We start from the raw sequence: 14,418 nt of genomic DNA on the forward strand, positions 1-14,418 counted from the left end.
GTCCCCATCCCTGGAAGAGCCCATGGAACACTGGAACTGGACATAGCACTTAGTGCTCTGGGCTGGTGACAAGGTGCAGATTGGACTCAATCTTGGAAGTCTTGGAGTTCTCTTTCAACGCAAATGATTCTGTGATTCTGTGATATTGCTGTTCTAATCTCAGTCAAAGAATTTTGCAAAGCTCTTCACACCTCATTCATATTTCTTGATTTGAGAAAAACCTGAACCACAGGTCCCAGTGTCAAATTTCTGTTTTCTAAGGTAGCGATGGTAGAAGGTCTCTAAGTTGGGATTGTTTCTTTGTCTTGATTTGTACCTATTCCATCTTTTTAGCTGGCTGTGGGAAATGTGGCTTTATGTAAAGACACTGAAAGTGAGAATTACCTCTCTGACCTGCAATGTTTTTCTCCTTTGTGGTTGAGCTGTGTGCACACAATGAGTTTTATTCAGGCAGCCTTGTGGGAATGCAGGATTCAGTCTGCCAAGGAGAAGATTTTGACTAAGAAGGTAAATGTGAAGATTTCTTGTTCATGAAATTCAGCGCAATCTTTGGGTGAATCCAGTGTGTCAAACAGCAAGTGCTGAACTTTTTGAGTACAGCTCTCATTGAAAAATACAAAAGCTCAGTGTGTTTGAGCTTTTTCCAGAATTTGGAGTAACACCACTTCACCTCTCTACCCCCAGCACAGATAATGGACTTGTCTCATTGTTGTGATGTCATTAAACATCAAAAGTGTACATTCTGTGGCAGATTAAGACCTTTCAGTATTGGCTTAGTTGGTACCAAGTTGCTGAAGAGTACAGTCTGCCTGTGCTATCATTCATCATTGTATGAGTGTATTAATATTCAAAAACTCCTGCTTTCCAAGCAGTTGTCCTTTAGAAGAGACTGACACCTCACTGGTATACAAGTTTTCCCTGGGAAGGAGCCTGGCTCTTGTTTAGGGAAGCTCTGGAGTGCACAGAAGTCAATTGAAAAGCAGGAACCTTTGATCAAATCAAATGGTTGAAAGAGATCCTCCCCAATGAGCATCTCCAAAGTGTGGGGCCCTGACAAAGTCCTCCTGACTGTTAATTTAGGCTCTATTTTATAATTCATTAGAATTGGGAGACTGAAAAAGCAACAACCAACCCCCTGACTTCTGCCAAGTGGCATATGGCTGTCATCTCTGCTCAGCCTCCAGTGCCCTGTTCAGCATTCCTGCTCTCCCAGGGATGATCTGATCTATAAGAGGATTGCTCTGGATGGCTCTGTAGTGCACGAGATGTTGTTTCTCTGTCATTGATACAGAAAAGAGGGATGAATGGGATATGCCAAAAATACTGCAAAAAAAAATCTTTGTAGATAATTTTATTTTTTAATGTTTTCAGAGGTGTAGGGCAAAGCTTGTATTGCCTGGTTTTTTAATGGGGCCACCCTCAGAGCTTTCCAGACTTTTTTAGAGTGTAAGCCCGACTGTCTCTTTAAAGTTACACCCTGACCATGGTCCTGCTGGCACCTCCTTGCTGCCTATACAGAGGGACTTGGACTTTCAGCTCATCAGTTTTCTGCCTCTTCTGTAGTGTCACAATTTCTGTAAAGTAATATTTGACTTCCCTGTTAGGAGAAAGGATGATTTTCTCCTCTCTCCCCGACCTTTCAGCCAGATTCAAGCTCTCTATTTGTGTTGTCTCTGGCAATCACAAAGTTCTCTGCTCAGGCTGAAAATTAACCCTGCATGAATGGAAGCGAAACGTGGTTTCCAGCCAGGATTTAAATTGCCGGGAGCAAGAATGCTGGTGGGATCACCCTTCTGGCATCAGCACTGACCTGCAGTGCCTGAGCCAATTCCAAACCCCGCTGTGATCCTGGTTAGGGAGGAATGTGTCATATTGGATCAGATCAGGAAGTTTGGCTGCTCTTTGTGGTGTGTCAGAAACTATTTCTCCAGACCTTTGGAAAAATCAATCTGATACCGGAGAAGAGTGTTTGGCAAAATGTGCAAATGTGAGTCCTTTAAAGGGCTTTAATCTTGAAATTCTCCTGACCTGTGTGTGAGTGAAGCCCTTAATCTATAAGGGATTTCAGCCAGTTCAAGGTGACTTTAAAGAAAGGCTCCTTGCGTTCATGGTCTGTACAAAAGTCAAGCAGACAACAAAACTATTTTCTTTTTCGAGTAGCCTGGTCTAGTGGAAGGTGTCCCTATCCATGGCAGGAGATGGAACAAGATAATCTTTAAGGTCCTGTTGAACCCAAACCATTCTGTGATTCTGTGGAAACATGTTAGGGAGAAATGAAAAATCCACTTGCCTCCTTCAGGTCTGTTCTTTCCTGAGCACTGTCCAAACCAGATGCTTGTTTGGGTAGTTCTGCTCCCCAAATTCCTCAAAAGTTCATTCCCAGCCCAGTCATTCCCAGCCCACAGGAAACAACTCGGGTACAGCTACAATTCTTTGTGGTGAGTGCCTGTTGTCCTCAAATCCCATCATTTTTCATTCCTTCTGTCTTTATGTTTGGATTTTTGAGTTAGTGGCAGAGAAGAAGCCAGCACTCCACAGTTTTGGTCACTCTGACCACAGGGTGAAGGACAAACCTGTGGCCACTGCTGCTCAGGGGCCGCTGGAATTTCCTCTCTAGCCTTGTCGATCCATTGTGCATACCCAGAGAACCAAAGTCATTGTAAGGCATCTCATTCCCCCTTTCCTGTCAGGGACAAGTCCTTATCTTGCCCGTGTTTGTGCAGGAAATGTAAGCAGGGCTGATGTTTTTCCAGCAGTTGAGGACCATCTGTCCTACAACAAACTCATCACCTGCCAGACTTGTTCAGAACATCTCTCAGTCCATATGTCTTGTGTATCCATGATAAAGAAGAAATGTAGGAGCCATTTCTCCTCCCTGTGACCTTCCAAACACGTTGGCATTTAGCCTTGGTGCTGATACAGGAATTCTCCAGATTAATATCTGCTTTTCGTTGTGCTGACCCAGTTTGATTGCAGAGGGGATATTTATTTCTCCCCAGCTTTGAAGGCCTGTACTTTTTTTAGACATTGCATAAGGAATCTATCATCTGCAAATAATTAAAATTAGACACTAGAAATGACATTGTGTTGCTAATGAGCAGATGTGTCTACTTATACCAGTGGAAGAACAGCTGTACACATAAAAAATGCTGCAGCCACCATAAACCAACATTTGGTATTCTGCTACAGGCCTGGAACTCCATTTGGAGATTAAAGAGAAAAAAATAATCTCTCCCTGTAAAATATAGCCATTTTTATGCTTTGCCTTTACATTTTTGTAACTCGCTTCCCTTTATAATTTGAGTGAGATTTGTGAGTCTCAGATTAAAGCACTTTTGTAGTGTATTTCAAACGTTATTAAGAGCCTTGATGGTCTCAGCATTATTACAAGGTGTAACAAAAACCAGTAGAAATATAAAAATCTATTGTCATCAGGCATATTAAACATATTCAAAATAGAATTACCAGCCCCTCAGGGAGCCATTCTTGGTCCAATACTCCTCAATATTTTCATTAATGACTCGGAGGATACAGTAAGGAGGATGCTAATTAAATCAGTTGTACAGACATTGCTGGGAGGCTCTTGAAGGAAGCGAATAAAGCACAGCTCTGTGCTGATAAATTAACAAAAGCCATGGAAATTGATGTGCCAGGACACAATAAAGATAAATGTGAGGTGGTTCCTGCAGGGCTGGACACTCAAGAGTAGAACTGGGTTATTTGATAGGAGTCTTTCTGTTGTCTTCTTCTAATTCCTGCTCTTTCCAATGAAACACAATTGGTGGGACAGTAGATTGATGCCGACTTATCCCACAAGCAACGAATTTAGTATCCTGCTCAAAACCACCTCCAAAATACCTGTGGTTTGTATTTTTTTTTAAAGTAGTAAAGTCTTTGCCAGAGTTGTACTTTGAGAAGACAGCTTCATCTCCTTCCTGAACCAAAATCTTGTGTTTTGTTGTTCCCATTCTTTGTGTTTCTCCAGGAATAAACAGGCATTAAAAATAAATAGGTGTTATTAGGCTGCTTTGCGTCCCCAGGAATTTCAGCTGCCGTGCCCTAATTTGCATGTTAGACTCTTCTTATCCATATAAATTAGAATAGACTTTTCCTGACCTATATTTGCAGTTTAGGAGATGATGTTTTCCCTGCATCTTTCTTAATGAAGGGGATTATTAACCAGAGCAGTGGCTGCTCTGCTAAGGTGGGCTGTACACTTTGAATTTTGAAGTGAGTGGTGCTGAATCAATTCTGGCTCAAGGGCAAAAGTTCTTCTGGGCTCTGAATTCCTCATTCAGCTGCTTTTAGGTTCTTTATTTTACACCTGACAAGGATGTGTGGACCATTTCCCCAGAACTACTGAAAATTAAAACTCTGGCACTGCGGGAAACATGAATCCACCTGAGGGAGGTGAGGTTCATACTGGATATAAGGAAGAATTAGATTATATTTTTTATATATATATGTAAAAAATACAATATCATGTGGGTCCCTTCCAACTTGGAATATTCTGTGATTCTGTGAAAGAAGAACAAGATTATTTTTAAAGGTCCTTTCAAACCCAAACCATTTCATGATGCCGTGGTTCTATCCATGAAGCCAACGGGAATGTGGCGGGAATAACAGCATCTAAATTTTCATGTGTTTGTAGAATTAGGAGAGGGCAACCTTAGAAAGTCTGTTTCTGCAGAATTTTTTGATGGATTGTTCCTAATCCTTAGTCAAAGAAAACAATAGATAAATTCAAAACAAAGAGATACCAAACATTGTTTTCTTCTTCAAATAATAGTGAATTTACTGTACTTGGGCCCGGAAATCTGAGGCACTGAAGCGTGGCATCATTAATCATAGTTTATGGTGATTATTAGTAGGCTTTTAATCTTTGTTTTCGTGTATAATTAGGTACAAGAGGTCAAAGCTGACTCTCTTCTGAACAACAATATTTTCAATGAATGACTGTTTTTCTCTGCCTGCAATTTCCTTGTGCATATTTATAAGAGCACACTTGTCTGTGTTTTGAGAGAGCAGTGTCCCATGAGCTTATCTGCTGATAAAAGCAAATGACAACACTATTATTTTTATTATCACTAATTATTTTTATTACTATTGCAACAGCACCTGGTGGATCAGAGTGGGTTTGGATTCGTAGTGCTGGCAAATGCCTAAATTGCGGCAAGGCACTAATGAACAGCAGATAAACAAAGAGAAAGGAGAAGGCACATGAAGAAAACAACAGCAAATCTGTGTGGTTCCGTAGCTGAGCCCATGTGGTAACTGGTCTGAATCTCTGCATTTCTTAATTACACTTTTCCCCATCATCAGTTGTAGTCCAGCTTTTGGGAACATCACAGCAAAGTTAATCCCTGAAGAAAATCAGCAATGGGGCCCGATCCTGATGCCCAAACAGAAGTGCCTTTGCCATATCAGATGCTTTTTGAGTATTATTCTGTTTTCCAGCTGTTAAAAAATGTGGAGCTTATTTGTGCCCTCTGTCATGTCCTCCAGTCTCTTCCACACATCCATGCTGCATGCATTTTATTCGGGAAGGCTATCAGGATCTCCAGGCAGTCTTGTCTCACCAGCACAGCCAGGAGGGATAAAGACTGAGCTAAATCCACTTAAATTCCGATGTTTCCATGGGCATGGAGTGGCTTAGCTCCCACGGGTGTGGGAAGAGATGGTCAACACAGTTGACTCAAATGAGGCATCAATGTTTGGTCAGTTTTGGTTGCCTAAACCAAACCTCAGTTCCAGCTTCACCAATAAATACTGATAAAAATTTCATTCCCTTCCCATGTTCATAGAATCACGGAATTGTCTGAGTTGGAAGGGACCTTAAAAACTATCTCATCCCACCCCCTGCCATGGGACACCTTCCACTATCCCAGATTGTCCCAAGCCCCATCCAGCCTGGCCTTGGACACTTCCAGGGATCCAGGGGCAGCCACAGCTTCTCTGGGCAACCTGTGCCAGGGCCTCACTACCCTCACAGGGAAGGATTCCTTCCCAATATCCCATCTATCCCTGCCCTCTGGTAGTGGCAAGCCATTCCCTGTGTCCTGTCCCTCCATCCCTTGTCCCAAGTCCCTCTCCAGCTCTCCTGGAGCCCCTTTAGGCCCTGGAAGGGGCTCTGAGCTCTCCCTGGATGCTTCTCATCTCCAGGCTGGACATTCCCAGCTCTCCCAGCCTGGATCCAGAGGGGCTTCAGGCTTTGGAGCATCTTTGTGGTTTCCTTTAGAGTTTTTCCAGCAGGGTGAGGTTCATCCAGCTCCCAAAAAGATTTTTAAGAGAAAGTACCTCTGAAAAAGCCTAATGTGTGTTTATGGCAGAAAATGCCTAAAATCCTGCCTAAAGCAAATCATTTAACTTTTGATTAAAGTGAAGTCAAGTTTGATTAACGCAAAAGTCCCCTACAATAAGTTTAGTGCCATTAAGGATGATTTATGTGCATAATTCACTGTTCTATTCATCTATTCTGTGCATTACTGGTAAATATGAATTTTCAGTTAATAACTAGAAATGGATTAACACTTTTGCCTGCCAGTGATACTTGATCTAATACTTGAGCTTTGTTACACTTATCCAAAGCAAACCTGTGAGGGTTTTTTTCTGGGTTCGGTTTGATGATGCACTGCCTTCAAAGGTCAAAGAGCATTCAAAAATCCATTTATGCATTGTTATTTCTGAGGGAGTTAATAAATAATGAATATACAGGGAACTTTTCTTCTAAACCAAGTCTTCCTGGAGAATTTCTAGTTTTTAAAAATATGGATAAAATATTTGAAGTGTTAGAGGAGCAGTATTGCTACTGCTATGTGAATCACGGAATAGTTTGTGTTGGAAAAGACCTCAAAGATCTTTCAGTGGCAAAAGAGGACCAAAACCAGAGTTTCCTCCTTGACACTAAAAACTGTGTATATTGAAAACTTTCTAAACCTTGTTGACAGTGTAAAACTTTTCTTTATTATGTGCAAGCTCATTAATTCTTTTAAACCTCCTGAAGAAACTATTTTCTATGTAATTTATACTTCTTGCACCACGGCACCTTGAAAATCATCCAGAATTCTCAATGCACAGCACTGTAACGAAATTCTTTCCTATTAACATTTTTCTCCTTTAATCATGTGCCATAAAGAGTTTTACTTTCCCCTGGCAACTTTTAAGCTGTATGGATGTAATAATTAGAGTGAGTGATGACATCAAGCCAAGCTGACATGGTGCCATTGATTTTTACTAAATAATGATATGATGAGCTGGAAGAAGGAGTTTTATTAGTCTTAACTCAGCAAGGATTGATTGGGGAGAAGAAAATGACCAATCCGTATCTCAGGTTGCTGCAGGTAAAAGAAAATAAGTGACAGCTGCAGAAAAGTCTATAAATCATGGGAAAAATTATGATAAAAATAAGAGCTATGAACTGCCCTTTAAAATTTCACTGGATGGCAGAGAAGAGTCGAAGAGACCTCAGCCATTTATCTCCATTATGCCTGGAATCCTTCGAGAATAGCAAAGTTGACGGATGATGCCATTACCTTTTTTTATTATTTTTAAATGGAAGGAAGATAAGGAGTGGTGTATAAGTGTTACTTTCAAGTCATTAGAGGGTTGAGTCTTCGAAAGAATTCCTTGATTTAGCTAATAAAATAAAGTGTCTTTTGCTTTAGCTTTCTGTAGGTAATGTATTAAACATCGGCTTTTTGGAAACAAATCTGCTTGTTTGCAGTTTCTGAAGAAAAAAAATAGTACTGGAAAATATGATTTTTTATGAATCACAGAATGGTTTGGGTTGGAAGGGAACTTTAGGATCACCTCATTCCACCCCCTGCCCTTGAGCAGATACACCTTCCACTATCCCAGGTTGCTCCAAGTCTTGTCCAGCCTGGCCTTGGGCACTTCCAGGGATGGGGATTCCGTATTCCAGTCCATATTCCAGTCATTCAAACCAAAGGAGAGCCAGAATGTATTGCTTTGATGCCAAAAAATGTGAAGAAGACCAAAACTAAGTCATTCCTACCCAGGTGCATCAGAAAATACCAAAGTGTTGGTAAGAAAGGGATTTTTTCAGCCATTTCCTTTCCTATTATCTACCCTTCAGCAAATGTCAGCTTTCCCAGAGGCAATGTGTTTCTATTCCATGGCAGTCTCAACCTGGGAATTGTTCCTTTGACAGAATCTGGGAGCTCATCACAGCCCCCTCTTCTCTCCAGCCACCATCCTCTCACCACAAATTTCCATTTCATATACAATAGAGCTCAGCTCTTGAGGGCTTTTTGTGGTTAATTGGTGCTCTGGGCTCTGCTGGCACAATGAGGACATTTTATGTTCTCCAGAGTGGTCAGGGCTGAGCTCTGCTGAGATGCTTTGGTCGGCCAGAGGGAAATTCCTGAATATGATCCATGCCCAACATCTGAACACATTTGGAGCTGCAGATGCCTTAATCTACTCTGGTTCTCCAGAGACAAGAGCTTACAATGACAGCCCAGTGCTCACACAGGATCTGGGCTGTTGGATATTGGACTTTTTTATACTTTGGCACCACACAACCATCTCCAAACTCCACATATTTTTGTCTTTTGACAGAGAGGTGCAAATTCTCTGCTTTTCTCTCTTTTTCTAAAATCAACATCTCTATCAAAGCATCTCTTTGACAAGAGGATTTCTGGCTGTTCCCAGCACATCAGCCGATTTTCTTTGTTTCAGGCCTCAGCAGTGAGTGCCAGGCTGTTACCTCGGAGGTCTGTTTGTTCCTGTTCCTGCTGGATGTGTTCCTGATCACCTGGTCAGGGACACAGGATTTGCCTTTTCCAGTCTCTGTTTTGCCCCACTGATATTACTGAAGTAGATCTGGATGAGAACAATTCCTCCATGGAAAGGATTGTCCAGCCCTGGCACAGCTGCCAGAGCAGGGGTGGAGTCCCCATCCCTGGAGGAATTTAAAATCCATGTGGATGTGGCACTTAGGGACATGGGTCAGTGGTGGCCTTGGCAGTGCTGAGGGATGGTTGGACTTGGTAATCCCTGAGGCCTTTGCCACCCTCAGTGATTCTCTCATTCCTCAGAGTTAACAAATTTTCTTACCAACTTTAAGAAGGAACCTTCGTTCAGTCCTGAACGAAAGGGAGGTTCAGGTCCTACTGACAGATTTCCCTGCTGTCCTTGAGGAAAAGATTGAGCTACCCTAAAAACTGTCCCTAAACTGGCAGGTTTTGCACATGGCAGGGGATGGGACTGGGTGATCTTTAGGGTCCCTTCCAACCCAAACTCTTTTATGATTCTATGAAAATGTATTTCCTTAAAGTGAAGCCCTCAGGAATGGAATGTGGCTTTAGGTGCATTTTCAAGAGATAAATGCTCTTTGTTGCTTGGATGTTGTCTTATTTCTCACTTAGATTTTGGGTGCTTTGGCTTTCAATTGCCCTTCCAAGTTAAACAACTTTGGCAAGACTGAAGAGCTTCATTTCTGTTTTTTTTTTTTTTTCCTCTAGAAATGTATTTTTAATTTAGAGTCAGTTCCCCTCTTAACAATCTCTTCAATAAATTAATTAAGCTGACTGGCACCCTGATACTATGTCATGGTGGCACATGCAGATATTAAATAATCTGATTTTTTCACTCAGAGCACTGTGCACATGAGCTCACACCAAACTTACACTCCTAAATTCATGCTGGAAACCAGCACCCTCTGTAGTGATCCTCCACTTAGAGAGATTTTTGTAATCTCCTCCCTAGTTGGTTGTTAAACAGTTTGTTAAGCAATAAATAGATTTGCAGAATGTTAATGCTTAAGCTCAAGCATCAATCAGCATTAACATATTCTGGCAAAACTAAAGCTTTCCTGGCCTGTCCTCATTATATCCCAAACTGGCTTTACCAGAGCTCCCTGCCATCCTGGAAGAACTTCCAAAGGAATGAGCAAAATATCCTCTGGTGGCACTTGCCACTATTAAGTATTGATGAAGAACACTGTTATTGTTTTAATTGCAATAGTACATTTTAACAGCTAAAAAAATAACCCAAATCATCAGAAAATTCCAGAAGATGTTTTGGAATCAGATTCTTTAATGCAACTGTTGGTCATTGAATGGAATTTTCATCCTCATACATATTTTAAAATATTTTTGTGTCTTGTTGTTCATAAATATTTCAGGCAGTTTTTGTTTGTTTATTGTATTTCCCTTTAAATAATTTTTTTTGCCCTGGAGAGTCCAAGAGGGATAAATCCATGATTTAATGAGGAGCAGTGAGCTGATGGCATTTTTTCCCTCCAGTACGATAGGCTCTGTCTCCACCCTCTGTCCTTTGCCAGGGGGGTATCAGGACATCCATTTCCTTTTCTATTTCGTCTCCACAATCCTGACAGTTGATGGGAATCCTCAGAGGGGCCTTGGCAGCCTGGTGGCAATCCTAACACCAATCCTGATGATTTCCAATTTGTCTTGGATTGCAGCTTTTTGGGAGGACTCTGCTTAAGAAACTTCTATTTTTTCACTCCCCCAAGTTCATCCACACCACCAGACAAAGTCAAAATTAACACATTTTATTCCAGCAAAGTGTAAAGTTGGGTTCTTGAACACAAAATTGGGAAAAAGAGGGGAAAGGCAGTGATAACAAAGCTGCCAATGCAGCTGCAAAAGTGCATGTCCAGATAATTCTTGATGCTAGAGCTGCTCTGAGGCTGTTAGTTGAGTTTAGGGAATGAGCCACAGCAAAGCTGGCTGGAGAGAGTGGAAATGGGAATGGGAATGGGAATCAGCAGTGGCTTCCCAGGAATGCAGAACCAAACCAAATCTGGGCTGGTCACTGAGGGGACAGTTGTCACCTCTCTGCTTTGGCCCAGTGTTTTGTAGCTTTGCAGGGAGAATCCATCCCATATTTTGCAAATTTGTACATGAACAACTTCATGCATCAGGCCTTTTGAAGGGGTTACACATATCAGTAGAAATATCACAAAATCTTGGTGCCAAAATTTCCCATCCAGCCTGGTCTTGAACTCCTCCAGGGATGGGGTGTCGACAAGCTCTCTAGACAGCCTGTCCCAAAAATAACTATTTTTCTCCAAAAGTATTTTGTGCCTTTCACCCATTAAGTTGTATTCCACAGCATAAGAAAGATTATAAGCACTTGATAAAATCAACATTTTTTTTGTGACCATTTGCATGGTTCAAAATCTTTTTTTTTTCAGGAATGTCATGATTACAGTGACTGCAGATTAATTATTTAAGGTTTGACATCTGTATTTGACTATTGTGTGATGGAACAAAACCATAAAATGCTCATGTTTCATTTTCGTGGCATTTAAAAGGAGAATACTTTCAATACTTACCAGCATTGAATCCCTTCAAGACTCTTTAACCAAAGACTTGGACGTCCTAAAACTCCCCGCTGAGTGTGCATGGCAGAAACTGTGCTAATCCAGCTGTATGTAACATCCTGAATTTACTGGGAGGTGTCCCATGGAAAGGGGTTGGAATGAGATGGGCTTTGAGGTCTCTCCCAACCCAACCCATGCTGGGATTCTGTGGAATGGGGGTGTTTTGAACTTCTCCCAGCCCCCAGGGAGGGAGGAGAAGCTGATCCCCCTTCGTTGTGTCCCCCCAGGGATGCGGCAGGGGAACGACGTCGGCACTCAGTATCGCTCAGCCATCTACACCTTTTCCCAGGAACAGATGGAGGCTGCCCTGAGATCCAAGGAAGAATATCAGAAGGTAACACTGGGCAGGGGGTGGAATTGCTTCACCTGTGAGCCCAAGGTCACAGATGCCACCAATTAACACAAAATCACTCCCTGTGTGTTGCACTCTCCACGCTTCTGTTGCAGCTCCTCAGTCTAATGCCCAGCTTGCATTATAGTTGCTTTAAATTCCAACTTCTAGGAATTTTTTTTTTTTGTGCGAGTCATTTTATAACCATGCGGAAAGAAAAATAGTTCTTTGTGCAGAGATATTTCGAGTCTCTTCTACAGATTTATTTAGTGTGGATTCACCAGAACAGAAATCTGTGATCTTAAAGGTATTCAAGTTTCTCTGGACCCCAAACCCTGAAGGGTGAACCCAAAATCCAGATCCAAGAGTTCCTGAACATTGCTGATCGATAACTGAGCTGGATAACTCAGGATCACCCACCTGTTGCTTCTGAGATGCTTCTATCAAGCTTTTCCATAAATGTCTTGGCTGAGATGTGACAGCCTGTGACTTACTGAGAGTGTTTGTTGTGACACGAGGATTTGTGTGAGAGAACATCGACCAATTCCCTTTCTTACACAGAATTTTTCCCTGTTTTCTGGGGAAGATGGATTCTGTCTCTTTCCTGCCACGTTGTTTTTAAGTAAAGGCAAAGGGATTAGTATCCTACAGTGTTGTTGCACTGTGGTGCTGCCCAGTGCTCTGCAAAATCCAGATTCTGCAGCAGAAAAATATTAAATTATTCTAATTTATATGAAAAAAAACCCCACTCACCTGGGACATCAGGGCAGTAAACTTAAGTAGTACCAAAAGACAATCAGTGTTCATTATATTTAATTATACAATCACCTAATTGGTGTTATGTTAAAGAACCAGGAGTTTTGGTGTATATTTGATGTTAAAAGTAAAAAGCTCTTTTTGCATCAGCCAGAAGGTCCCAAAAGGCAGCAGTTTGTTTTTTACCAGTGTGAGTATGACTGGGTGAGCTCCTAGGACTGGTTCCTACTTGCAATTGGAATTATTTTGAGTGCAAAGAGGTGCTCAGGACTGCAGGTAAGTGATTTCCAGATCTGAGAACTGTGTGTGTAAATGAAGTGCTCAATGACTTATATTTGTTTCTGGTGGGGATAAGTCACTCTTGCAAATGTTTATCTGGTGGTTTTGGAAGACATTTATTATTAAAAACTTATTTTTACTCATTATTTACCTTAGATGCACTGTTTTTCAAAATTCCTTGTAGTCCTTTCTTTTATCATCTGCTGACCAACATCACCCTGCAAATCTTACAGTTTTAATTTGCTTTCCCAACTCTATTATCCTCTGCTGTTATTTTTCATTAAATAAATACTGACATGAGAGCAAAATTGCCATGTGTGAGATTGCAATATGATATTACGGAAATTTCCATCATCAAATAGATTTCCTTAATGGCACCATTTAAAATTTACCTACTTTGAAAAGTGTGTGTAATTAGTACATTTATATAATTAGGCACAACTGTAAGTGAGCACATGTAGAGTTTGTTTTTGCACTGAAGTGGGGAAGGAAGGGACGGTGTTGCCAGCTAAGGAAACCCAGCAAGTATGCACTGAAATTCCGTAGGGATGTGTGTTTCCCATGTATTATTAACCACAATATCTCCAATATTATCTACTGGGGTATTGCAGGAGCAGTGGAATGGTTGTGTGGGAAACACACTGAGCAAACAATTTGTTCAGGAATCCCTTTTCATATTAAATGCTGTGCATGCCATTATTTTAATGTAAATGCAATACAGCCACTTTCCTTATTATTGCAGCAATTTAAAATAAATATCAAGCTTTTCTGGCAGTGACACATGCCAGATAATCATGGATAAAAATGTGGGAATGGCACAATTTTTCCGTGATAAGCAGTGGTGCCTGCAGCAAGGGAGGAAGGACTGACAAATATTACAACAACTGCAGTGTGCATGGGTGACTCCAGCATTTTTTGGCACTGCAAAGGAAGAAAAATAAAATCGAAGTGTCATTTTTTTTTTTTTTTTGTTCACTGAATAATTGTGCATGTGCTCTTAGATGTGGTTTGAGCTGAGGGCCTGAAAGAGCCCTAAAAGTGGCCTTCAACCAGAAAATGATGGGTTTGCTAGATGAGGTTTGGGTTCTTTTCCTAACTGGCTCTGGTTGTCCAGGGAGGTGAATGGAGCTGGGGAAGGGGCTGGAGCACCAGGAGGGGCTGAGGGAGCTGGGAAAGGGGCTCAGCCTGGAGAAAAGGAGGCTCAGGGGGGACCTTGTGGCTCTGCACAACTCCCTGACAGGAGGGGACAGCCAGGGGTGGTCAGGCTCTGCTCCCAGGGAAGAGGGACAGGAGGAGAGGGAACAGCCTCAGGCTGTGCCAAGCTGTCGTCTAGATTAGATATTAGGGAAAAAATTCTTCACAGAAAGGGTAAGCAAGCATTGGAATGGGTTTCCCAGGTCAGTGGTGGAGTCCTCATCCCTGGAGGGATTTAAAATCTGTGTGGATGTGGCAGCTGGGGACATGGATCAGTGGTGGCCTTGGCAGTGCTGGGGGATGCTTGGATTTGATGATCTCAGAGTGCTTTTCCAACCTCAGTGGTGCTGGGATTCAATTTTAAGTGGCAATAATCAGATTTATTACTAGGCTCTGAGTGAGACCCTCGAGGTGCCCTGAGCCCAGGTATCCTGCAAGGTCATATCTATTTTAAATTGTGGAACTTGTTGCTGATTCCTGCAGCTGC

General features: G+C 41.8%; 2 protein-coding genes across 3 annotated transcripts in view; both read left to right on the forward strand.

Annotated features, from left to right (window-relative positions):
• The window catches only part of LOC137470132 (serine protease 55-like), a 371,058-nt gene that overhangs the window by 260,819 nt on the left and 95,821 nt on the right, over positions 1–14,418 (forward strand). The gene's annotated exons all lie outside the window — the stretch shown is intronic.
• MSRA (methionine sulfoxide reductase A) overlaps positions 1–14,418 on the forward strand; it is a 227,574-nt gene that overhangs the window by 135,689 nt on the left and 77,467 nt on the right. For both annotated transcript variants that reach the window (XM_068183173.1, XM_068183174.1), the window contains exon 5: positions 11,599–11,705. In XM_068183173.1, the coding sequence (XP_068039274.1) occupies positions 11,599–11,705 (107 nt within the window). The remainder of the gene's footprint in view (positions 1–11,598; positions 11,706–14,418) is intronic.

Source organism: Anomalospiza imberbis, chromosome 3 (assembly GCF_031753505.1).
Source record: "Anomalospiza imberbis isolate Cuckoo-Finch-1a 21T00152 chromosome 3, ASM3175350v1, whole genome shotgun sequence".
Taxonomy (NCBI): domain Eukaryota; kingdom Metazoa; phylum Chordata; class Aves; order Passeriformes; family Viduidae; genus Anomalospiza; species Anomalospiza imberbis.